The sequence below is a fragment of the Dipteris shenzhenensis genome, chromosome 22, assembly GCF_047967505.1.
Source record: "Dipteris shenzhenensis isolate YYH24624 ecotype China chromosome 22, Dip_SZ_1.0, whole genome shotgun sequence".
NCBI classification, from domain to species: domain Eukaryota; kingdom Viridiplantae; phylum Streptophyta; class Polypodiopsida; order Gleicheniales; family Dipteridaceae; genus Dipteris; species Dipteris shenzhenensis.
Window position 1 is genome coordinate 33,889,821 of NC_141617.1, and position 27,721 is coordinate 33,917,541.

At 44.8% G+C, this 27,721-nt stretch overlaps 1 protein-coding gene and 1 pseudogene across 1 annotated transcript; one reads left to right on the forward strand and one right to left on the reverse strand.

Annotated features, from left to right (window-relative positions):
• Positions 1-261: 261 nt before the first annotated feature.
• On the reverse strand, positions 262-27,721 carry LOC147888028 (long chain base biosynthesis protein 2d-like). The gene is made up of 12 exons (XM_087393120.1): positions 27,421-27,721; positions 27,084-27,149; positions 24,582-24,670; positions 24,231-24,376; positions 24,008-24,132; positions 23,256-23,349; positions 14,554-14,717; positions 13,891-14,052; positions 13,655-13,781; positions 13,283-13,449; positions 13,081-13,188; positions 262-541 (listed from the first exon to the last, which is right to left on the reverse strand). Exons 1-12 carry the CDS (start codon positions 27,541-27,543, stop codon positions 452-454), a joined length of 1,461 nt encoding a protein of 486 aa, XP_087249246.1. The 5' UTR covers positions 27,544-27,721; the 3' UTR covers positions 262-451.
• LOC147888029 (secreted RxLR effector protein 161 pseudogene) lies at positions 6,420-7,139 on the forward strand (annotated as a pseudogene).

Genomic DNA, 27,721 nt, shown 5'->3' on the forward strand with positions numbered 1-27,721 from the left:
CTTAAGGGTTGGCTTTGCAAGAAAAAGGTAGGAACAGCAAGGTTGAGCACGGAATACAGAACTGTGAGTTTAAGATACTAAAGTGAATGTCAGCCTTGTTTGCTTGATATGGCTTTGCTTTACTTTGAGAACAAGCATGCAGCCATGCTTTGCCCACCATGTCTTACAATTCTGAAGCCTCCGCCCAACAGCTCAATCATTTATTATAAAGAGTTGAACAATTGCTATCATAACATATGAAGACCAAAACTTTGCACATAGAAAGACCAAAACTTTGCACTTTAGAAATGAAATAATCACCTTTCATGATTACACTTCTGCTTTGAATAGCATATTGTACATAGTAATGGAAACCTAACTACCACCAGTCTCCAAAAAACTTCCCACAAAATAAGCCATCTCCTCTCATACATTCAGGGAACTGTATCCCAGCTAACACAGAATAGCTGTATCAGCTCAGTTTTTTTCTCATTTTCTCCTCCTGCTGAGCAGCATTGAGAGAGTATTTTAAGTGCACCATGTCACTAACTTCATTTATTACCTGCACACATTAGACCGATGCCAATGCTTAGAGGACTAGCACATTAAAAAAAGAGACAGACGTGTTACTGGAAGGCCATTGTCAATGAGATGAATGGCATTGTAGTAATCAGTATAGACGTACAAAATTCAAATGCTGAAATTAATCCAAATTAGGCAAGCCGATATCACTGGTGAAACTGTGTTGACAAAACAGAGCCGTGTGAAACAAACCCTTGCAAAATTATCTCATTGTACCACTATCAGAGGGTTCCAAAACCTTTTAGCAACCTATAGGACACTATCAAATGCAGAATCTGGACCAAAAAACTACTGCCAAGATTCTCTCTCTCTCTCTCTCCCTCTCTCTCTCTCTCTCCAAGCCTGCCTCCTATGCGCTCCAGCCTTGGCACAATCAAGAGCCCGCCTGTGCCTGCATCCATATAACCATTCTGCCTCCCTCCAGCCCTCCCCCCCTGCCTCACTCTCAGCCGGCCCCCGCTTTGCTCCAGCCCACCCTCCCTTGATCCATTCCTCCTCGCTCCAGCCTCCTTTGCTGTAATCTCTACTCCTCCAACCGGTCTCCCCTGGCCCCCAGCCCCTTACACCTCCAGGCCCCTTCCACTAGCTCAACTTATCCCTAGCCCTTTCGGGCCTTGCAGCCTTGCTCCCTATAGCTGCATTTTCTCTTTCTCCCTCACTGCCCGAGAAACGGACAAGTGGACATTCTCCCCTCCACTTTATCCATGGACTTGGACTCTCCCACAATGGAAAAAGAAAAGGGAAAAAGAGAAGCCTAAGGACGAAAGACAAAGACAAAGAAAGTTACAGGGTAGGGATAGTACCAAGACCAGTACAACATGAGGTTGACTCGTAGAGCAGGGGAAAGCGCCACCACATACCATGATATGGCGCTCTGGAGTTCCAATATGCCATCTCAGCCCACCCACCTCCTAGCGATTCCCCTAGTCCTAGGGCCCCTCAGAAGGGCCCTCCTGGCTCACCCAGACTCCAACTCTGTCCCCTCACCCACTCACACAATGTGTCTCAGATGCCACCACTTTTGCAACCTCCACCCTTGGGGTACAAAGCATCACATTGAAGGGGCATGGCAGGTTGGACGAGATCCAACTAGAGATCAACCCCTAGTGATACGTTTCAGAGAGAGACACAAGCTCAATGTTAGCACCTATGTGTTGGGAGTTAGCACCTATGTGTTGGGAGTGTAGGGTGACACCTTAGGTGTAGGCCCGGGGCACTTTTTACTCCAACTAGTGGAGGTTTTTTCCCTCGAGCTTGGCAGGCACACTTCCATGTGACCTGCAGGGTGTGCTTAGCAAGCACAACCTTATCCATGTATATGATGTGACTTTAGTCACATCTTCTGAATCAATCAATCATTCAAGCTTTTTGTGCTTGCTCTCTCCTCGTGTGTCTCGTCTCTGCACCAACAAATGGTATCAGAGCCTCGTTGAGCTCATGCTTCCAGCCCAAGCTCCTCCTGCCCGGATAGTTCGTGCTCTTCTTCCTGTTGCATTCTGTCTGTACGCTGCATTCTCATTGGAGCACGCCATCCGTACAATCGTCGTCCGTACATTTCGAATGATTCTGCCGTACAGCTTGCTGCAAGTGCGCCATACAGCCTGAAGGCACGTACGTGTCTACGCCGTACGCCTGCCCCATCCGTACCATCGTCGTACCTTCCGTACGAGCACTGTACCTGCTATTGCCATACCTACACGAGTACATCGTACAACAGGTCGTCGTACCTGTTTGCGTACAGGTCCTGATTTCGTATCTACCGTACGTGTGGTACCTGATGTACCTTCTACGTAATCGTCGTCGTACCTGCCATACCATCGTGTACCTGATCTACTTGCTGCGATCATCAACTGCGTCATCACCGTACGTAGCAGCTGTACCTGCGTGTACAATCCATACAGCAGGTCTTCATTCCTGCTTCCGTACAGGCTCTGCTTCCGCACAACAAGTCTTCATTTCTGCTTCCGTACATCAGGTCGTCAGTTCTTCATTTCTCCTTCCGTACATCAAGTCGTCAGTTCTTCATTTCTACTTCCGTACAGCAGGTCGTCATTCCTTCATTTCTGCTTCCGTATAGGTCGTCAGTCCTGCTTCCGTACAGTTCCAGTACCAGCAGATCTTGTGGTACTTGTGCAAATATTTGCAGTTCTTTGCTGTCATTTGGGTATTCTCAGGTTCACAGTTACTTGCAAAGCAAACATTGCAGACAGATCTGCAGATTTGGTCTAAAATTTGGGGCTTTTGTTCAGAAATTGCAAATTTGGGGCTTTTAGTGAATTTGCCCCTTTCTGATTGCAATTTCAAGCTCGAAATTTGGGGCTTTCAGTTTTGCAGTACAATTTCTTGAAGAAATTTGGGAAAATTCTGTGCAATTGCAATGGCAGAAAGGGATGTTTTTGGATTGCTCTCTGCAGAAGATAAATTGGATGGGACCAACTATCCTCTCTAGTCGTACATGATGCGACATGTGCTTGTGGCCAAAGGTTTTTGGGGCATTGAGGATGGCACTCAGTTGCGTCCACATGCACCAACAATTACTCCTTCACCTAGTTCAGAGGGTGAGTCATCTCGGATTACAGAGATATCACAATCACCTACTCCAGAGCAGAGTCGATGGGATGGCCGAGATGCCAATGCACATGCCTTGATTGCATTATCTGTTAAAAGAAGCATTATTCCTCACATCCGGTCATGCAAAACAGCAAGGGCAGCTTGGGAAATTTTGGCAAAGTTGTACCAAGTCAAGAATGAAGCCCGTGTGGCATACTTGAAGAGGAAATTGGAGACTCTTCCTATGCGTGATGGTGATTCCATGGATGATTATCTCACGAAGGTAAAGGATTTACGGGAGCAATTAGCATCTATGGATGAGATTATTCCGGATGCCTCGTTGGTTTCTAAAGTGTTGCAGGCCATCCCCAACACGTATCAGAATGTGTCCACTACTATGCGGCTTATGATGAAGGGTAATCCCAATTCAATTACCTTCGATGAGCTTGTTTATGTACTCTTGCAAGAGGAGCAGTCCAGATATAATAGGACTGTGATGCGTGTGGCTGATCAGGCTTTTATTGCCAGCCAAAAAGGCAAAGGTAAGGCTGCGTTTCAAGGGGGCAGCAAGCCCAAGAAAGATGCAGGCCAGCCATCTGGCAAGTATGAAAAAGAGGGTGATAAACCCAAGAAAAAGGGGAAGTGCAACTATTGCAGGAAGCCAGGACACTACATTAATGAATGTCGCAAGAGGCTTGAGAAGGAAAAGAGCAAAGGGGCCAGCATGGCAGTGACGGATAATGTCCCCAAGTCGGATAACAAAGAGGCTGCAAATCACTTATACATCCTCCCATGATGAGGAATGGGCTTTTGCAGTGTTATGCAGTTACAATCCGTCTATTCATGATGCATGCCTATCTGTGAGTGATGCCAATGTATGGTATTTTGATAGTGGTGCTAGCAAGCACATTACCTCACAGAAGGATTTGTTTACATCTTATGCAACTGGTTCTCATGGAGGCACGGTGACATGTGCCAACAACTCCTCCCATCCTATGCAAGGAGTGGGAAAGATTGTACTTACCGCAGCAAATGGTGGTGCATTTACACTCTCTGATGTGCTATGGGTGCCTGGCATCAAAAAGAATTTGCTTTCAGTTTGAGCCATTGCCTGTGGTGGCTTAATGGTGAAGTTTTTGGATGATAGATGCACCGTATATGACATTAGTGATGGTGATACAATTGTGGCTTCTGGAACTTTATGCCACGGTCTTTACAGACTTGATCACTATGAGAGTGCTTTGCATGATGCTTTATTCACCACCACCCCGATTTGGCCATCTCAATTTCAGAAGTTTGCTGCGTTTACACAGCCATGAAATGGTGTCCGAGATGCCACACATACATACTCCGACTCGCCATGTATGCGACGGATGTATCTTGGGGAAGATGCATCGCACACCGATTCCCAAAGATGGGACTGTCAGAGCTGTCCATAGATTACAGCTTATACACAGTGATGTTTGTGGTCCTATGAGGACTCCATCTATTGGGGGATATCTGTATTTTGTCACTTTCATTGATGATTTCTCTCGTTTCACGTGGCTCTACCCATTGAAGGAGAAGTCAGAGGTGTTTACAAAATTCAGACATTTTATTACTCAGGTTGAGAATTATGCCTCAGAAAAAGTGGGGACACTTCGCACTGATAGAGGGGGAGAATACATGTCCAAGGAATTTCATGCATATCTTGCAGAGAGAGGCATCATCCATCAGTGTACCACTCCATACACCCCAGAGCAAAATGGGCTCGCTGAAAGGAAAAACAGGTCGGAAATGGAGATGGGTAGATGTATGCTCAAAGGCAAAGGTTTGCCCAACAGGTTCTGGATGGAAGCTCTCATGTGTGCAAATTATGTACTTACAAAGGCCTTGCATAATCTCACCCCGTATGAGGCATAGCATGGTAAGAAGCCTTCTGTTGCTCATCTCAGAGTATTTGGTTGCTTGGCCTATGCACATGTGCCACAGCAACATCGTACTAAACTTGATGATAAGGCTCTCAAATGCATTTTCGTGGGGTACAGTGTTGAAAGCAAAGGGTATCGGCTGTATCATCCATCCAACAGGAGGATTATTACAAGCAGGGATGTCATTTTTGCTGAGGATTCCACTCAGCCATTGCTGTCCTGTCAAAAACAGCCTGATGTCTACTCCAGGGATGTGTTTGAACAAATGCTGCCCATGACAACTGAAGGTCCCTCATTTTCAAAACATTCCAGTTTGATTCCCCATGCTGTTACGCAGGCCGGTACAGCAACTAATCAGCCTATTGTGGCTGAACCACATATGCCTATAGATGAGGCAAATATTGACCAGGCAGTTGATGAGGAAAGGACAGCCATTCAGTCATCCAAACGGGTGCCCAGGTGGCTGATTGAAACATTACGGGACAGCAGGTTACATACTCCTTTACCTGCGAGGACTCGTGCAAAATCTCATCATGCATCTGGGTTGTTTACTGATTATGCCTTTCAGAGCACATGTAGTGATGAAGAACCTCTGACATTTGAGGATGCTGCAGAGGACAGTAATTGGATGGCAGCCATGCATTCAGAATATGATTCCATCATGCAAAATGAAACATGGCACTTAACTGAATTGCCTCCAGGCAAAAAGGCCATTGGTACTAAGTGGGTCTACAAGATTAAGCGGAAGGCTGATGGTTCAGTAGACCGCTTCAAAGCAAGACTCGTTGCGAAAGGGTATGCTCAGCAAAAGGGTATTGATTTTGATGAAACCTTTGCCCCTACCTCTCGCATGACCACTATCAGATGCATGATCGCCATGGCAGCCCATCATGGATGGCAAGTACATCAGTTGGACATCAAAACAGCGTTCCTACATGGAGACTTGCATCAGGAGGTTTATGTTACACAGCCTCGTGGATTTATGCAGGATGGACAGGAACACTTGGTGTGCAGGCTTCGCAAAGCTCTGTATGGCCTTAAGCAGGCACCTAGAGCTTGGTATGAAAAGATACACACATATTTGGTTGCCCAGGGATTCAGCAACAGTCCAACTGAGAGTACCCTCTATGTTAAAAGGACTCAGGATGTTTTTTGGTCATTGTTTTATATGTTGATGACATGCTGCTCACAGGCCCCAATGAGCAAAATATTGCAGCCTTCAAGGCTGAATTACATTCCTCATTTGAGATGAGTGATCTGGGCCCTTTGCATTTTTATTTGGGCATTCAGTTTATACAGCGGGATGATGGTATTGTTCTGATACAAACTAAGTACATCCAGAAGTTGCTTCAGCGGTTCTCTTTCCAAGATTGCAAGCCAGTTGCAACTCCTGTGGAGACTGGGATGAAATTCAGCATTGAAGATTCTGGGGATGCTTTTGATCAGACATTGTACCAGCAGGCTGTGGGCTGTTTGATTTATTTATGCAATACACGGCCAGATATTCAGTTTGGGGTCTCCTTATTGAGCAGATTCATGCATTGCCCAGGAACCAAGCATTGGTAGGCTGTTAAGCGGGTGTTCCACTATTTGCACGGTACTATGCACCTTGGTTTATTCTTTCCCAAGGGGGCTGATCCACAGCTGCATGCTTTCTGTGACTCCGATTGGGCAGGATGCTTTGACACAAGAGTGTCCACTTCAGGTTTTTGCTTCTACTTTGGGCACACATGCATCTCTTGGTTGAGTAAGAAGCAACCCTCCGTGGCCACTTCCAGTTGTGAAGCTGAGTACAGGGCAGCTTTCACAACCACCGTTGAGTGTGTTTGGCTCAGGCAATTATTTGCTGATTTGGGTATGAGACAGGAGTCTGCTACCTCTATTTTTACAGACAGTCAGAGTGCTTTGGCAGTTGCGAAGAATCCCGTCTTCCATGCTCACACAAAGCATATTGAGGTTCATTATCATTATGTCAAAGAGAGATTGTCTGCCTCAGAAATCAGCATGATCTATGTACCTACACATGACAATGTGGCAGATATATTCACCAAAGCATTGTCTCGTGAGAAGTTCGAAGGCTTTCGCAAGCTTCTGAACTTACTTCCTTTTGGTGATTGATATCACATTTGCCTTGTACACTGTCACCACTTCACTCCAGGGGGGTTTGTTAGCACCTATGTGTTGGGAGTTAGCACCTATGTGTTGGGAGTGTAGGGTGACACCTTAGGTGTAGGCCCGCGGCACTTTTTACTCCAACTAGTGGAGGTTTTTTCCCCCGAGCTTGGCAGGCACACTTCCATGTGACCTTCAGGGTGTGCTTAGCAAGCACAACCTTATCCATGTATATGATGTGACTTTAGTCACATCTTCTGAATCAATCAATCATTCGAGCTTTTTGTGCTTGCTCTCTCCTCGTGTGTCTCGTCTCTGCACCAGCACAACCTTATCCATGTATATGATGTGACTTTAGTCACATCTTCTGAATCAATCAATCATTCGAGCTTTTTGTGCTTGCTCTCTCCTCGTGTGTCTCGTCTCTGCACCAACACTCAACTGGCGACATTGCGGTCAATCTCCAAGATTACCCACACGTTCACATGAATGAGGATCTTATTGCTCTGCAAGTAGAGGAGAGATGAGTCATCCTAAAGTAGCAGGTTGCCACCCGCATAGAGGGAAAGTGAGCAGCGGTACATGAGGGACACCTCTTCACTGATCCTAGATAAAGGCCCTTGATGCACCTGCCTCGAGAGTCGATGTCTATGACATTTACACAAAGACTCATCAAAACCCAAAGCCTAGTCATCTCATTGGGATATCATTATGGAGCAAGGCGACCCACGTGCCCACTGCCAAATTCGCACATCCTCGTGCGATACCTTCATCGTCACACTCTGCTACTTTCCTCGGACTTTGCCAAGGAGCTCTGAGAGGAGGTAGAGGCACCTCCGTCCTATGTATAGATATCAGGGACTTCTCCATTCAAGAGAAATTTCCTATTCTTAGAGACTTCAACAACAGGACCGCAAACTGCAAGGTACTGATCACACTAATTCAAGCACGGCACAATCCCAATGCAAGACATTCACTTAGATGTGGTACACATCTCTCAAGTTTCCAGACTAACGATCCCCAATCATCTCATATGGGCAGACCTTCATAAACATGGTCACGATGCATGATCTGATTATCTATAATGTGTCTCCGATGGGCCTACTTGCTTCCCACATGGAGGGTCTAATCGAGTTGACTATCATGGGATCCACTGATGGAAAAGTCTGTGATGTGAGACACAAAAGCCCAATTCATGTGCCTTTTCTGACATCCAGCTATTATTCATGTGTGGTCTACCCCCCTCCCATCAGCTCCTTGATAGCCTCGACATGTTGCCCCTGGAGTTGATCATACCTACCTATTTTTTAGCTTATCCATCTCACTCCCACCACCAAGCACATCCCATCCCACATATACCACTTATCAAGAATCAAGAGCCAACCCCCGCCTATACTGCCCGCCTCTCTACTATGCTTGCTTACTTCCATGATATCCCCTATTAGAGGATAGAGCCACTACTATCACCCGCTACCTCCATGATGCCACCAAATCCACCTACCCGGCACGCCACCGGTGGATCAGTCCCCTCCAATAGCTGCTATGATGAGTGTATAGTCTTGCATTGTTAGCTTTGATTCGAGACCAAGCATCACCTTCCAACTGGGAAGAAGGACTTCATTGCAGCCAGCCTATGTTAAAATAAGGACAGTAAAAACAAAGCTTAGCAAGTATTATCCCACTGGCAAGACAACCACAGCAAATACAATAGCACAAGGGAGCTAAAATGCTCCTGCTCAAAACACGGTACATCGACTGGTCCCAAATCAGCTAGTGCCCCTTGCGGTATTTCTTTTTTTATTATTTATTCCACTAAAAACAAATTACAACAAATTCTGAATCCTTCCTACACACATCCAGATAACAGTGTAAACTCTGCTTCCAGCAAACTCAGCCAACCATTACAATACGGGCATCCAATCCTAGGGCAAAACCCTTCTGACAACCTGCCTCCAGCTCTCACAGTAGAGATTGCCCAACAATCTCAACCCTGGCAAGGTGTTATTACTGCATCAATCCCTTGGAATGCAAGGCCGGCACTCAGCCCTTAGCTTTTACCGTGCCCCTCGACTAACAACCAATGGATTGCAATGCGCAGCAAGGCTCCATAGCCAACCAATTGTGAGTAACCTCACCGCACAATCACTTAAGTGCAAGGATTGATCTGCACTCAACCCTTAGCTTTTACCGTGCCCCTCGACTAACAACCAATGGATTGCAATGCGCAGCAAGGCTCCATAGCCGACCAATTGTGAGTAACCTCACCGCACAATCACTTAAGTGCAAGGATTGATCTTGTAGCAATCTTTTTCAAGATGATTGGTCTTCCACAATGCTTGCATGCCTTGTACTTGCTCTTTGATGAAAACTTCGCTGCAAGTGCTTGTGTGTGCTCTTCACCCTTTCTTGAAGTCTGTATGTGCCCCTCTGCTGAGGAAGACAAGAGAGCCACGTCATCTACGTAAAGCAATATCCGGATCAGCGTGTCGGCGAGAGAGCAACCTACCCCACCATGTGCCTGCATCACTGTCTCGAGCTCATCGATGTAGAGGCCAAACAAGGTAGGCGATAATGGGCACCCTTGTGTGATCCCGATAGTGCTCATGATCTCGTATGTACATCCAGATCCTGTCCGGACTCTGCCCGAAACTCACTCATAAAGTGCCACGACAGCCCAAATGATCTCCTGGTCGAAACCCAAATCTTGTAGGCGATGTATGAGACGGGCTCTCGGAATGGTGTCAAATGCCTTGCAGAAATCTTTAAAGCAACAGTTAACCCTCTGCTTCCATGCCCTCGCCTCCTCAATGATACATCTGAGCGCGAGAATATGGTCCATGGTCCCATGATCCCGTCTGAAACCAACCTGTCCCGTTGCTTTGAGTCCTCGATACTACGCAAATCTGTTGACCTCAGAATCAAGTACTAATGCATAAATCTTGGACATGACATGTCCAATCATAATGGTCTTGTAGTTCTCCAAGTTCATGGGATCCCTTGCCTTGTGGATGGGTGAGATAGTGTTGATGGTCCAGGTGCGTGGAAACCCCAAGCAAACAGCTTCATTAAATAGCTTGGCTAAGATCGGGACTAGGAGCTTAATCCCATATGCAATGAACTCAATGCATGATCCTTCGCTCAGCCATTATGAAGCTTCATTACAGCATCCTTATCCCCCCCCCTAGTGAAGAGGGTGCAGGATGTGGGGCGTGGCATATGTGATAGGTTAGGGGCTGGCTGATTTGGGATATCATAGAACGTGCGTGCGTAATCAGTATGTACAGACGGCCAAAGTAAGTAGGTGAGTGATCGCAATTAAAGCGTATATCATGGTAGGTGGAGTAAGAACTCAACAGGGTAGAAAGTGATGTGCGGCGGGGGGTAGAAATGCTAAAGAAGAGATATGTATGATCAACCCCTAGAGGGAGAGGTGCTACGGTAAAGTCAGTGATGCGAGATGTGAAGGCAAGGGAACCCATGATGTAGTCCACAACATTGAAGCCACCCCCATGTGGAAAGCAAGTGAAGCCACCTGAACCGGGTCATCTATCAAGACCATTATAGATAATGACATCATGCATCTTACCGAGGTCTAATAGGGCTTGTCCATAAGATGTGAGCGGTCCTCGTCTGTCAACCGAAACTCGTAGCATACCTGCCTCCTCAAGGTCAATGTCTGGCAGTAGAGTGGAATCATCCCTGAAGTCGAGGAGTGGTGCCTGACGAGCGCTTGTCCTCACGTTGAAGTCCCCGACTAGGACGACTTCCCCGCGGCTACAGAAGTCAACAATGGACTGATAAAGAGCAGCAAATGGTAATGTCTCATCCTCCCCTCGAATATCTCTAGCAAAGCGGGAGGTCTCGGGGGGAAAGTAGCAAACTACAATAAACAGATCCCGACTATCCATGTGTCGAATCCGGATCCAAAGAAACCTGGAGTGTGGATCTCTCTGCTCCACTGAAATGGCCCCCAAAAGTGTGGATCTGTAAAGGACTATGACTCCTCTTGGGTTTGCCAAGCACGGTATTCAAATGGACAAGCTCCCCCCCCTTTCAGTACGGCATGAATGCACCCCGTAAGTTGATCCAGCAAGATGAGATTAACTGTATCATACAATTAAATCTCCTCCAACTTCATACATCTCAGACTTGGGAGGGGGATCAGGAGCTCCCCACCAAGTCCCAATTCTATCGTGACCACTTCCTGAGAGTATCAGAGGAGCGATCCATCATCAAACCCCAACATCTCGAGGACACGAGTCTCACATGCACTGAGGATCGTTGGACAAATGTTATTTCATCCCATCATTTGCCAATTGAGACGAGACGAGACGAGCAGCAGGTATACTTCGAGAGCAGCGGACCTATATGCTATGCACATTGGGAGTGGTTGAGACAAAGGAGCATTTTCTATGTGCCTACCCAGCTTACTATATACCATTGCCTCTACCAAAAGGGGAGCGGCTTCGGCCCACTCTCATGACTGATCCACTTCCATGACCAAGTCTGCATTAGCCTCTATCTGCTTGAGATGCGCCGACACGAGGATACTCTAGTACGATAAATTAGAGAGCAGCAGGAGGAGAGCAGACCACAGGATATAGAGGCTGACAGGGCACAACGACACATGTCACATACTTTTTTGCATTTAAGTGTTCTCCAAGACACAACAGGGTGGAGGAGGAGCTAGCTGATGCGCAGTCAGCCTAGATCACTAAGAGCGAGACACAAAGATCACTTGCAACACAGAGGGCAACTAGAGCACACTCTATTGAGGTCCGGCCTATCACAACTTTCCTCAAGGGAGCCGCCCGAGACGAGGGGTCACTCTAAGACCATGCCCTCCCCCGCCACCACAACGTGAGACAGCCCGACAGACGTAGATCCGAGACATTTTCGCCGCTCACAAACAAGCCACCACGGTGCCGGGCTTCAATTTCTCCCATGGACGTTAATACATCTTTCTTTCTTTCTTTCTCACCCCGCCAGCTTTTTGGAAGAGAGAGAGAGAGAGAGATTAGCATGGCTAGGGTGTGGGACCCCTCATAACCAATGTCCCCCCACTAACACGTGGCGCTCTTTGTTTCATCTCCAATGACGACCTCCTCCTACAAGTAGTTCTTCAAGGTAGAGAAGTCTACCCTTCAGGTAGAGACTGCATAGGAGGAGCTTTGGGCCCAAATAACTAGGGTGGTCTTAAATACAACGATGAGCTTCCTGGTGTCCCTTTTCCTAGACTGTGAATTGCTTGAGGTCTCAAGGCTCTTTCCATGCAAAAATATCCAAGAGAGATCCTTTTGCTAGGCCACTTGAAACAGAGTGCCTATTGATTCTAGGACTATCAAAAGAGAAGAGGAGAGAGAGGATTGATGCAACTCTCCATTTCACACAGTTGGATGTTTTATCCCCAAGGGGTGGGATGAGATGACATGAGGCAGTGCCATGCGATCACCCTTATGGATCCAACCTATGTGATCTTAGTCGAGGTCTTGCTTCTGCACTTGGCACCCTTCCTCCCTGACGTTATTCATGATACAAACACAATTAGTGCATCAAAGGAGTTGCAACCCCTTATAAGGGGAATCACATGATAATCACTTGCCACACGAAAGAAGCCTTTTCTGCCTCATGCTCTATCCCATAGTGCCGTTGGCCCCTTTCTTGTTCCTATTTGCTGCTGAGACTTTCGACTGGATCCATCAGTCTGGGTGAAAAGGATGTCTTAGGTTGGCTGGTAGCTGGACGGAACAGTCACAAAATCACACCCTGCTGCTACCCTTTGCCTTTGCTTGACTGCCCCCCTCTCATCCTGGATGTCATAGCACAAATCAAGATAAAAACTGTCCTAAATAAGAAGAGCTGGCCCACAGATGCAGCAATGTTCACATAGAAAATTGAAATGCTGGGTGACAGAAGAATGAGTCAACTATCTGTAGCCCATGCTTACCTCCAGTCCACGTTGCAAATCTTCCCTGGTGTGAGCAGCTGAAATACAAATACGAGCCCTTGATAACAGCAGTGGAGTCGCAGGAAACGCAACAGTTACAACAGCAACCTGTTTGATTGTTGAGCACAAGCAGTCCATTTTTTTTTAGTATGAACACTCCCCAGGACCAAATGAATACAAAATCTGTTAAAGCCTCACATACATTGCGTTTGAAGCATTCACGTGAAAAGGCTGGGATTTTGGCAGGATTGTACAACATAACGGGCATCACTGGTGAATCTGGGTCCCCAAGCACCTCACACCCCATTTTTCTCAATTCCTCCCGGAAAAAGTTGCTGTTCTCACGAATTTGACCAAGCTTTCGAGCACCTGGTAAGAGATAAGCGATTCCTTTTTTTAGCAGCCCATGTTGCGCATTGACCCACAATGATATGGGACATGCAACTGTAATTAGAGACTACAAAAGAGCTGTCAATATCACTACTTACATTGCTGCATAACAGTCTTCAACCAATGAATATCCATACTGATTCTACACAATACTAAGAGAATAGAAAAGCTTCTACAAACTCACCCCTATCAGAACCATCTTCACCAAGAATGACTTTCAGAGCTGAGATGACTTGTTGCACTGCCGGAGGAGACATTGAGGTTGCATAAAGATGGCCTGGGCTTACATATTTGAGGTATTTCACGAGCTCCTGTACAAATTAAAGACAGTCACAAATACACCATTTAAACAAAACAATTGTGCATGTTGGCAATCCAACAACTTCACAGCATGTGCATTCTCCAATCGGCATGACATACCATAGAACCAGCAATGTAGCCTCCACATGAGCCAAATGATTTTGTAAATGTCCCCATCATGATATCAATGTCAGCTGGATTCACACCAAGATGTTCACAAACACCCCTCCCTGTTTTACCAATAGCCCCAATGCTATGTGCCTCATCAAGATAGATATACGCCTGTTTTAAAACATCCAATCAAATCAAGCTTGGTAAGACATACCCGACAAAAATTGTCTTGACACCCACATTGATTAAAAAATTGGCTGCATATGAAGGTGCCAGAAATCCTTCATACTGCTTCAGAATAGCATGTGGACATCTTTTGTTGAATAAGACAACAGGATAAATATAAGGATGGTATGCATGCATCAAGGGCAATATGTATATCCACTATACCAAAACCTGATCATCACATTGATTTAAAAATATGCCTGCACATGAAGGTACAGAAATCCTTATAGTGCTTCATATATAAATACACTGCATGCGGGCAGCTATTATTGAATAAGACCACAGGGAACAAAAAACTTAAACGGCATGGTATGCATGCATCAAGAGCAACAAGGACATCCTCCCACACAAGGACAAATTCACAGAAGTCCACTCATTATATGTGTAACGAGCATAGAACAGGCATCCACAGCCAATTCGACAAAATAGAGGGAATTGAGGCCAAACCTTGTATTGCTTGCAGATCGCAACTATTTCATTGAGCCTGCACAGTTCTCCTTCCATGCTGTAAATGCCCTCAACAACAACTATGATTTTTTTCCAAGGCCTATGAGTCCGCGGCTGCCCATCAGCAATGGCATCGCGCAGGACCTCCTCCAGGTGCTCAGGTGCTACAGGGACAGATTACAAAATTTACACCCAAAAGGCATCCTTACACAAAATGAGGTCACCTGTGTATTCTATCAAGCTTCAAGAGTTATATGTCAAATTCTTTTCGTAATTTGAGGTGGGCAATCAATTATGCAATCCACACATAAGATATAGAATTGATATTATTTGAAGGCATGCATCTCATGGTCACATTTCAGCAGAGCGAACCATGGCAAAGAATTGCTTTTATTTCAAGGTATGCATCTCATAGTTTCAGCAGAGCCAAGAGTGGCAACAATAGTTCGTAAATCCTATGTGATCTCTTTGTTGGAACTTCTACATAGACTAGCAAATTGTCAAATATCCAGTTTAGACTAAGAGAGAAACTCAGATAGACTCTGATCTAGGGCTCGCGGCAGGCCTTACAAGTCTAGACATGGGTAAGTAAACTTCGTGTATCAATAGTGCGGCACACCTATGGTCTGGTAAATGAATGACTCTAGCCATGTCTGTCTACCCATGTGTGAAAAGACAATGATATCTCCCCTGGATCTTGTAGTGTTTGGGGCATCGCATCCTCCTCCGTCTCCACCTCCTGTGTGGAGCAAAGAGCACAAAGCCTCAGATCTCTACAATGTCGGGTGGCAACAATCTACGGACGTCCCACCTGAATTTAGAATCTGTGGGATGAAGTCTTGAGCTGGCCTTTGGTGATCCATACTGCATAGGAAAGGTGAATCTGTAAGTCCCCTTGTCCCTGGATGAAGCTGTCCTCACTGAGATGGAGGAAATGCTCTTTGATGAAGGGCATTTTCGTTGCATGTGGCTGCCGCACCCATGTCCTATGGGTATGTACCTGCCAAAGATTGTCCCTAATGACTTGATGAATCTCCTGCTATGTCAAGCACAAGAAGGAACCATCTATTAAAAAGTGATATGGCAGTAATGGTCAATAGGCATGCCCTTCGAGCAGAACCATTTGGAGACTCGTGCATATACTATAACATAAGAATTGTTAATCCTTCGAATGCTTGCAGTGGGTATTCTTGATTCCAAATAATAATTCCAAAATGATATAGCGCATGTATGATGAGAGGGGCCAGCCATGGTAATGCTTTCCCCATAGCTACGAGAAATGTTTCGTTCGTTTCGTCGTTCGACACGTTTCGTTCTGTTTCGTCTTTTCGGACAAAACGGATAAGTTTCCAATTGATACTTAATATATACAAGGATAGGGGAAAATAAGATATGTTATTTTCAAGTTTAGAGTGAACAAAGAGAAATACAAGTCAAGACATGAAAGAAATTCAAAGCACAAACACATTCTTCAAATTAGTTTAAATTCAAGCTTTCAACCTCCTTTCTCAAGTTCTGATAGGTTTTGAAATGTTCTTGAATATATACAAGAATAGGGGCAAATGAGATATATTAGATTCCAGCTTACAGTGAACAAATAGAAATACAAGTCAAGATACCTAAAAAGAAAATTCAAGACACAAACACATTCTTCAAATTTATTTAAATTCAAGCTTCCATTCTCCTTTCTCAAGTTTCAACGTTAGATCATTTAATATTTATGGAGTCAAAACTTAAAAGAATACGGATTCTAGAAAAAACGGGGCTTTTCATCGTGTCGAGGTCCAACAGACGTGACTATGGTGACTCTGTCTCCCTGCATCTATCATCCGAGCTATTTGACAATCTGGATAGGTAATGATCTGCTACATCTATGGGAAAAGATCTCGCCGCAAACTCTACTAGGATGTACAAATTGGACTCAATTTTTGCACAAGGCCCTTGTGCCTCAGGGTTAATTTCAGGTTATTTCAGCTGCTGCATTGTGCAGGATGCACATATTCATATATAGAAGGTAGTTGCTCCTTGAGCTTGGATCAATGAGATCCTTTCTGACCTCTTCATCATGCTTGCTCCCGAAGACAAGCTTGATGGCACCAAGTGGTCATACATGATCCATCATGTGTTGGTGGCCAAGAACTTCTAGAATAGCTGAAACCAGCCTTCACTAATCAAAGGGTGGTAGAATCCACTTTAACCATAGCATACACGGTAAATAATCAAATTATTAATCACCAAAGATTAAATCACATGGAGCTAGAGCGCTCCTACTCAAAAACAAAGACACCGATTGGCCCCAAACTCAATTATTAATCACCAGAGATTAAATCACATGGAGCTAGAGCGCTCCTACTCAAAAGCAAAGACACCGATTGGCCCCAAACTCTAGCGCCCCTTGCAGTATTTCTATAATATTCATGAGGTTGATTACAAGGTCTCCTCAAAGCCGCACCACAGGCAAACCACTACCCGCAGACTCCCAAAATGTTGCACACCCTGTAATTCCTACTCAACTTTATATGGCGAATATGCATCCAATCACTAGCAATCACACACTCTTCCTGCGTGCAACAGATCCCAAAGGCATCAACTATCTCTCTGTCCTTTGCACCCGCACAACCAAGTGCCCAACCAGCCAAGCATGGCTAAACAGTTGCAGAAAAGACAAGGACGTCCAAAATCTGGCACAACCGACCAAGGAAACCCTTCCAAAACAGTTCGCCCCAATCTGTAGCCACTGCCCAACAGCATAAATCAGCCTTTCCCTGCCTGAAAACAGTACCAAACGCAATAACCATCCCACAACCAGTCCGGGAACGGCAATATTAGGCAAAGACCAGCTTCCTCTGCCAGGAACCCTAAAAAAACAAGTCGTTTGGTCTCGAAAACCCTTAATCCAGCAAGGCACTGAAGATTCACCCCGGAACAACCTGAAAGCAAAACACAGAATAGGTCGCCCCACCTAGAAAAGGTCCCAAAATCAGCAGCGATTAGCAGGAATCAGCCAGAAGGTATTTCGCCCCATCTTATGATCCCTGTCTGCAACCCAGGAAGCCACCAGATGAATCGCCTCTCCTCCTGGTGCCCAAAAATCAGTGAAAACTGCACGTAGGAGAAATTGCCACGACCCTAGAACCCAAAAATAGCAAAATCCAGCCAGTGTCCTTCCTGGTCAGCTTCCAGCAGCAGAAACAGCATCCAAACAGGTCGCCCACCAGCCTGGAGGTCACCAGTAGCAGCAGAAGTCCAGAATCTAGCCTAAAAACAAGTCGCCCAGGAAGGCTCCAGAGAAAATTGCGAATTTTCTTCTCTTTCTACCCTGCTTTTTGGCCTCTTGCATGCCCAACAGGTGTCATGTGCTGATTTTGGAGCCCTATGCCAATAATAGCGATTAATTACACCACTTTTTTGCCCCATTGTTGCACACTAGTCCTAGGAATTAATTGCCTAGTAATTGGCTTGCACATTCACAATTTCCAAGGGCCCAAGGTGTTCTATATGTCACCTAGGACTGTTAGGACAGCACTAACCTACGAACTCTATGACAGTTACTACACTGACTTAGTCTAACCCAACCTCACGACTAATTGAACCCTAGTTAGGTCAATGCAGCTGTCCAACTAACCTAACTTAGCTAACCATACCTAATTAACCTAACCAAGTAACTAACCCAATCAATCAAACCTTGGTTAACTTAACCTATGAAGACTAAGGTTTTTTGCAAGCTTGACGGGTGGCGGCGAAGAAGCACGGCGAGGACAGAGCAGAGGTGGGCTGCGATTGGACAGAGCACATAGCGGGGTGACAAATGGGCGACAATGGTAGGCTAACAAGGACAGCGTGGCAGAGCAACCTGACAACAACGAGCGTGTGCGGATGAGGGCATGTTGTCAGTTCTCGTCTAACACGAGCGTGGCACACAGCAAATATGTTTGGGGCTGGGAGAGTTGGTCATCTAGTTCGTCTGCTTCTCCAAACCACGTCGGGTTCACCAACCATGTTGATTCGGGAGTCATTCATTTGAGTTGCAAATCACACTAACCCGTCACTCCACGCCTAAGAGTTTGGGATTGGAGCCATTCACGTCCGGGCTGCTACTTCTTTGACGTAAGGTTGGAGCCATTCACACTATGAAGACTATATGGATTGGGCAAGAATGGTGCCAATGTCGGAGCTCTAATACCAATGCAATGAAGGAGCATTAGTGAAGGCCAAAGATGGCAAGAAAGGGGGAAGAGGAGAGGGGAGAGGAAAGAGGAGAGAGAAAGAAAGAAAGAGAGTTTATTTAAGTCTTCGAAAGACCGATGGGTCTATGAGACTGTGAAAATCTTGGTAGAAAAGAGATGTGAGGGTGGAGCTACTAAACGAGCATCCACACCAATGCAGAATGCAAAAAGTGCAGAATGGTAGTACTAAGTACTAAGTACAACATAGTCATCATCATCATCATGAAGACATCAGGGTGGATGAGGCAATGGAGGCATGAAATCGGCGATAGAGTGCTGTCGGCCACTCACGGGTGCGAACCTGTGACGTCTCCTGGTCATAGCTCTGCGCCTAACAAGTGCTACAGTAACCCCTGTAGGTCGGGCTCCGACTCTAAACAGGGAGGGAATATCCCCAAGTGTAATCTGCAAATCAACCCTCTGTCTGAGCTATCGAGTCACTGGCTGTAGGTCACGGTCATATCGAGGCCTCGTCTCGTGGGGGTCCATGTGATCTGGCTGAAAGAACTCCGTGAGAGCTTTCAGCCAAGGAAGAAGTCTGCTCTTGTCTCCGTGATCGAAGTATCCTCTTGCGGTGCCTGAGTATCTCATGAATGAAGCCTGCCAAGCAACTTTGGTCTGGGCGGGACAAAACCCCATAGCTATCTCTAAAAAGGCAGTAGAAATGCCCTCGGATTTCATAGTAAACAGGACACCTGAAGATGAAGTGCTCCTCTGTCTTAACCTCCTGCATGTCACATAATGTGCATATGCGCCTCTCCCTAGGAAGCCGCTCTGCTCTACTGCTCTCGATACGAAGTCTATGTGAAGAGACCCGAAACTGCCTTATAACGATCCTCAATGAGTGGGGTAAATAGATATGTGTGTATCCTAGTGGGTCAATGAAACCCTCCGTTGTGATATGTAAGCAGAAGCTAAGCTTCACTCGGACTTCGCTCGGTCCCAACCATGTGTGTAGCTGTAAGAAATCCTCACAGATAACCTAGTTGACCTCGTGTGACAGGAGGGGAGAAAACAAAGCGTCCATGCTGTACTGGAAGGCAAGGAGTCTATCCGTGTGGAGCCCCAGTCACTCAAACCATCTCTCTGTGGGTGCATACCAGCATCTCTAGTCCCCTCCTGCTGAAAGTGGAGGACAATGCTAGCCATGGTAGCCTGCTGCGCCCAGAAGTGTAATCCCCATACCCCCTGACTCAGTACAGATACGTGATGACCTGAAATGCAGCATCTAGCTGTAATGGGGATGACCCAAACTCAGCCTCAATGATTTGGTGAGGAACGGATGGCTTACCGCGAATCATCTGTGATAACATGAGAACCAGTAGCCACTTCACACGAGCCCACTCTGTATCCAACAAGTCTGGCCCCCAGCAAGGGCTGCCATACATCCCCACTGGGCAGACCAGTGAGTCAAAAAGCAGCCCCTTGGTCCGTGGATCCTAAAAATGCGAGTGGAAGCACTGGCTCTCTAGTCTAGCCAATGAAACGTATCCTCTGCCCAAGCATGCCTACATCGCAGGTCTCATAGTGAAGATGGGTCCGGAGAAGACAACCCCAAGATACGTGTATGATGAAACTAACTCAACAGGTGACCCATCAAATGCGAAGTGCTCCTAGCGCATGACGGCTCGAGATGTATTGAAGATCATAACCTTATTTTTACCCAAGTTGACCTTCAAATCATGAGAAACACAAAAGGACTGTACTGTGTCACGGTGTCTCTAGAGCCCCTCTGCTGAGGAAGACAAAAGAGCCGCGCCATCTGCATAAAGCAATATTCAGATCAGCGTGCTAGCAAGAGAGCAACCAACCCCCCTGTGTCTGCATTACTGTCTCAAGCTCGTCAATGTAGAGGCCAAACAGGGTAGGTGATAAAGGACACCCTTGTTTGACCCCAATAGTACTCATGATCTCGTCTGTCCACCCAAATCCTGCCCGGACTCTCCCTGAGACTCTCTCATAAAGTGCCATGACAGGCCAAATGATCTCCTGGTCATAACCCACGTCTTGTAGGCGCCGTATGAGGTGGGCTCTCGGAACCGTGTCAAATGCCTTGCGGAGAGAGAGAGAGAGAGAGAGAGAGAGAGGGGAAGAGAGATAGAGAGAGCTTGGGAGAGAGAGGCAGCACATAGGAGGAAGGAAATGGAAGTAGATGCACATCAAAAAGTACACAAATAGTGGTGGATGGGGACTTATATAGTCCCTCCACATTTCCCACCTAAGAGGCCTCTAAAGGTCCTCTAAATTGCCCTATTGTCCCTTGTCCCTTTCACGTCCTCGTGACAATATCATTGCAGGTTTTGCATCACATGCACCTAAGGGTGGTGGTAATGCTCTTTTAGCACTATTGCTCCTTTGCCTCCAACTCAAGATCAGTCCAGATGGGATGGCAAAGAGTACAAGTTCATGCTGAGCAACGTCTATGAAATTCCTTACATCAAATCTTGCAGAACAGCAAGGATGCTTGGGATAAATTTGTCTCTTTGTCAATGAAGCAAGAGTTGCACACTTGCAAAAGCAATTGGATGCCTTGAAAATGGATGAGATGGATGCCTACTTGACCAAGGTCAAGGACTTCAAAGAGCAGTTGGCCAACATTGATAAACTTATGCCAAATGGTCAGATTGTGTCCATGAAACTTAGTGCAGTCCCTAACTCTTATCATAGGGTTTGCAACCACATTGAGGGAGGCGGCCATGGGCAATCCCATCCATTATAGCTTCAACTTTGTTAAAGGAAGAGCAAAGCCCTGCCTCTATCATTGGTGATCATGCATTTGCTACCTATCATAAGGGTAATGCAAAGATGGCAACATCATGTGGAATTGTGGTAATGCTTTAGATGCCATGAAAAGGACGAGATGCAACTATTGTAGAAAACCAGATCATGATATTTCTGAATGCTGGATCAAAGAAGAAGAAGCAATCTAGCCTTGCAATCACTGATGCTTCATCTTCTTGTGAGAAGGATGAATCAATAAATGTTGCTTGAGGCAATAAGGATGCGCTTGTTTCGGTTAGGACAATGTCTTGGAGCCTTCCTGGTGTTGCAGTAGGAATAAACAACTGGGGTATGCTCTCACACATACAATTCCACACACCCACACATACTTGAGCATCCATTTATACAAAGTCTTCATACTGAGTTTCTATCGGCACTCCGCATGTGAAGGCTAGCCCTGAAGGAGAAGGCATAAGGCTAGCACTAAAGGAGAAGGCATGTATCTAGATGAATCCAAGAACATGCCCAAACTCATCCTCTAAAAACACAACAAAGTGCATTTTCAATTTCATGATAGTCACTCATAACGTTGAAAACCATAAACTCCATCACGCATAGCAGGGGCTCCCTACTATGACACCCCCACTGACATCATCAACGCCCAACAGTGGGTGCAGACCATAGTATAAACATATGTTCTCGCACATACAACCCACACACCCACACATAATTGAGCATCCATTTATACAAAGTCTTCGTACTGAGTTTCTATCGGCACTCCGGAGGTGAAGGGCAGACTCACATGATGAAGGCTAGCACTAAGGAGAAGGCAAATCAAAAAGCAGTCCAAAATCTCTTCATTCAAGCTACAACTTCTTGTGAAGACTAAAGGAGAAGGCATGCATAACTAGTGAAAACACAGTGTAGAAACCGCCTTACAATCCTCAAACTGGAAGCATTGTAAGAGCTGTCCAACGTACTTGGATTGGCTCATCACTATAACCCCCTCAAAACTAGCAAACTAGATGCCCAGATAGTAATGCAACCTGCCCATATCTGTCATAGCAAATGATTTCTGCAAATCAGCTTTGAAAGCTGCAATTTGCTCCACATAACTATTAAAATCACAAAATCTGATTCGCTCTTCCAGACATCAGGAGTGGCCTCTGTGGGGCTGTTCTGAAATCCAAGGCATAACAAATGTGAATGCCTCCGGTGCCTGTTTCAGAATGGACTGACAAAAATTTACCCCACCAAATCCGATGAAAAGTGCTCTGATACGAATGTAGCTAAGCCAGCTAGCAGCCAGCCTTCATTCCACTAAAAAGGCTAACTCTAGAGTGTAGCAGCCATTAGAAATCTGACAGAACAGCAACTACACATGAATCAAAGTGCAAATCATTAGGAAGATACCTGGAAACCCGAGGTATCCAAAGCTTGTGACAAGCAACTGTTTAGGAAAGGGAATCCTAGTTCAGTTTGTCTTAGAGCGAATAGGCTCAGCTGTAATGACTGTACATTAAGTGGTATTCAAGTATGAGTACAAGGTACAGCAAGGCCCCCTTTTATAGGAATATGCTTATAAGGATGCCACGTAGCAATCCTACTAAAAGTACTACTATTACAAAGCCATTTAAAGGCTGAAAACTACTAAGTGGATTGGCCTTTGTCACAGAAACACATGAACTACATAAGAATACGACTTGCCAAGGCACACCAAGCAACAAATGATATTAAAGAACAGTTGCTTCTTACTATTGTGCTGGAAAACAAAAACTCTGGCACCTGAACCGCGTGCTCCAGCAACAATTGACGAGTGATTAAGCGAATCACTAATTAAAAGGCCCCCCTGCACCAATATCAATCAATGTGACACATAATCATTTCAAGATCCAAATTTGAGCTTGTGCCAAAACGTGTAACAGGAAAATACTCAGGACAGGTTGAAGCGAAACAAAGCTAGGCCTCTTATAAGGATAAGCAACAACTAATTATGAAATAAGCTTAAGGCCATAATTTTCAGTAATTCTAGAATGTTAAGCAAAGCCGAAAACTTCATCATAATAAAATAATACATGTGACATGAAGATTTTAAGAAACAGACTTGGACTTCGCAGATGAAATTTAGAATTTGGACTTTGAAAAAATAAAAGAGAGGGACAGCTTGTGTCCCATTCTCATGAGATAACACAGGAAGAGTCCTTTTTTTGAGCTAGGCAAAGATCTAAGAGATTAAGGAGAGAGCTCTGATTGCATATGAGAACAAGAAGCCTAGGCACATGCTCCATCAAGGCTCTTACAAAAGTGTATGTGAAATGGCACATATAACTTAAAATTGCTCCCATAGCAGTGTGTATGTTTTAAGGTACACAAAAGATCAACTGACTAAGCACAGGGAACATTACAAAAGTACAATTCTCCACACCCAAAAAAGCTCCACTGCCAGAACATTTGAAAGCGACACATTCTTGAAACATTGAAATGGATTAGAATATGCGCAAGATTACCCTTCCTATCAAAGAAGGCAAAGTTGTTGAGTTGGTAGCAAAACCCATGCCGTAGACCATTGCTGCAGGTTTTCCAACAAATTTTGCTATCAACGCTTCAAGCTCCTCATGCAATATCGTGTTTCCTGTCACGTTTAAACCACATACACGTGTTGAACATGGATCACACAGAGGTATTTTGACAGTAGCAGTGAATATCTGATATGAGCTTCCAAAATCTCACCACCATCCACTCGGCTGCTGCATGTGCTCTGAGAGAACATTTGCAGTGATTGGATCACTTGCGGTGTGCAGTACTCATCAGAAGCAGCAAAACCAAGATAGTTGTACGAACCAAGATTCAAACATTTGCGTGTTCTTTCAGTTCGACTGCGTGAAACACACATTCCAGTTCATTAGCAAGTCACGCATGGAAAAAGCAGACATATGATCTAAAGAAAATCATTTTGATTTTGATTTCTCAACATATGAATTTAGCTGGAAATAACTCCACAGCACCGATAATGGTCATCCAAAACATTTATGTATATAAATTATAATATTTGATACATCCCAAATGAAACGCATCACTTACATGAGAGTCTTGTTGTTGTCGTTCGAATAACGCTCTACCACATCAATCCATGCATCTGGTGGACTTGCAATGGGCCGATTAAAGCAATCCTACACACAGCAACAAAATGTAATCAAACAGAGAATACTGTATTCCCTGCTGCTAGCACATTGGCTTATAGACAACAAGTTTAACATAACTTTTGTTTGAAGATGGGGTGTAAAATGCAACATTCCCTCCCAGCAATTGAGTCATAATACTACACTCCACACAGAAATCAACCTGCAGGTATTTGTTGCCTTCATCAATCTGAGAGCCTTCAAGGCTTAAAGAATCCTAACACGTGGCACCAACTGCTCAAGAAAAGCAATAGCATCGTAGAAAAAACAGGTGTTCGTTAATTGAGGAAAGACTGACGGACAACGAGGTACCCATTTCTAGATATATTCTAGAAATGCATAGCAGTCCTAAAATTACAAATAAACCAAAGTAGCACCCGACTTTAGTGTTTGACTCAGTCGGAGCTTCAGTAGAATTATATACCTTTGTAAGACTAGAATAAGTCCAATCATACAAATTTAGATTTTTTGTTGTTCTAAAGATCAAAATTCTACACAGAAAATTAAAGAGAAAATGAAAGAGAAGAAAAAAGAGGTAAACAAAAACTTTTATGAAAAACAAAAGGAAGACATACTTAGCAAGCAAAGCAACACTTATGTCATCATCAGTGCCCAAGCATAAGCAGCTATACTGGGTTTCTAAAGACCCGCAGAGTCTCTTGGGCAAACCCAATGCTTACTAAAATACGTCAAATAAACAAAAGAGAAAGAAAACAATAAATAAAGAAGAAAGAAAGCAGGTGACTAAGCAAAAATAAACAAGCAAGTCAAGAAACAAAATCTCTCTCTCTTATTTAAAACATAAAAAGCTAAATGGCCCTTTACACTTATGTATCGTTTCCTACAAAGAGGCAAAAATACATTTCTAACTTAGAAAGCACAAGCATACTCAAACAAACTCTCTTTTGAAACTAAAAGAAAAACGGGCTATTCAGCTCCCCGCTTTTTGTTTTCAGCTTATGTTCAATCATTCTAAGCATATCTAAGGCCGATACACCATAGATAAAAGACTTCATATCTAAGATTGTGCGCATCGTTTCTACAAAGAGGCAAAAATAAGAAAGCACAAGCATACTCAAACAAACTCTCTTTTGAAACTAAAAGAAAAACGGGCTATTCAGCTCCCCGCTTGCTATTAGTGCTAAATAAAAGATAAAAGTTTGCTAAAAAGACTGCACAATTAGTGCCCATGGGATTCCTATAATTTGTTGAAACAAAGAATCACCTATTGTAATGTAAAGATTATCTAAAAGAAAATCTATCCAAGAGCAAACATCTTCCAATTAGTGCCCATGGGATTCCTATAATTTGTTGAAACAAAGAATCACCTATTGTGATGTAAAGATTATCTAAAAGAAAATCTATCCAAGAGCAAACATCTTCCACACTTACTACCTTTGAGTATCTTTTCTTTTTGAAACCTATGTCATGATCTTTATTTTTTAGCCACAAAAAGTCAAAGCATAAGGCTGTTTTCTCAACTTTTAGCACTTTGCATCTATCTTTGTCAAATCTCAGCTTGAAAACTTCAGCCACTAGCTTTTTTATTCTAAACTTCAGGTCTTCCAGCTCGATCTTTGTGTAAAGCGTGGTAAAATTAGCCTATTTGAGTACTTATGACTGCGGAGACCTAAACAGATGACATTTGAATTATGTCAAGCACCAAAGCGTACAACCAGGGTTCAGCCTTTGGATGTATCCCCTACTAGCCCGGCTGTTTCAACTTGGTGGTCCAACAAGCCAACGTGCTAGAAACACACATACTTGTTTCTCTTCAAGTGAAAGACCGTGAGACACCGGCAGGTGTCGCTGCTTCAAATTTGATAAAGTTTGTTTCCTCTCTCCAGTAATGCTATCTCGAATTGGAGCATTGATACATATCGGATAAGTTGTTTGTTAATGAGATCTATTGTCAGGCATCTAATGTAATTATGCTGCGATGATTACAGCTTCAGCCCACAAAGGATATTGCAAATGTCATACTCCTCCACCATGGCCCTACTTTCATATTCTGCCACACCTTTCTATTAAGCAAATGTCAATTTCTGGGTTGGGTCGCCAGCAGACGATGATAGGGCTTATCGCTTAGAAGGAGCTACTATAATACGAACGATTCGAGCTGAAGGCTTCTTAATTGTCGAATCGTACTTAAACAGAAGTCTCTCCCTATGGTCAAAAGGAATGTAAACAAATAAAGATCTTGCAACTTGTAATGGAATGTCTGCACGTATGGAAACATTAAGTCTCTTCCAGTGCAAATTTGTCAAGAAGGGCCTCTATCCAGAATCGAAAATATCGTTAAGCTCGACAAGTCGGGCAACCTCTCTTCACTTTTAAAAAGAGACTACAGTCAAACACTCACAAAGCAACGGAGAGCTCGAAACAGGTCGGAGATTGCAAGTACCTGGATTCGGTGATACAGCCTTCGGGTGTAGAAGTCTTCAAAATCGCGGCAAAGAGGAGCATATCCCTGCGAGAAAAAAGCAGTACAAGCGCTACTGAGGGAAAGCGGGTCCGTGCAATCAAATTGAAATGATATTGTCCATTCCTTTCCTCCACCATAACGGCATTGGGAAAAACGTCAAGCAGGAGAAAAGCCAACGATTCAATGTTGCAAGTACTCGTGCGACGCATCGTATCAGATCCGCAGGAAATGCAGGGGCGGGACAGCAATGCCGAGGAAACGGGAAAAAATGTTAATGCAGGGCTGCAAAAAACCGGAAAAGGGAAAGGGAGCATACCGGGGGGTGAGAATGGTCAGTGCGGAAGAGGGTGCGGAAGAAATCACGAATATGGCCGAGGACGAAGAGCAAGCCGTAGCTGAAATAGGTGGTGATGGCAGCGAAGTAAGGGATCTCAACCATGGCGAGCGGATGGAAAAGGAGCAAGAGGATATGAGGGAAACAAATCTAGATACAAATCGGAGGAAGAAAAAGTGAGCAAACCGCCATAGCCTGTTTGATTTGCTTTTGAAGGGCTGGCTATGGCGGACAAAGCCTGTCCTTCCTTCCCCTCTCTTTCTAACTGTCCCTTTTCGGGATC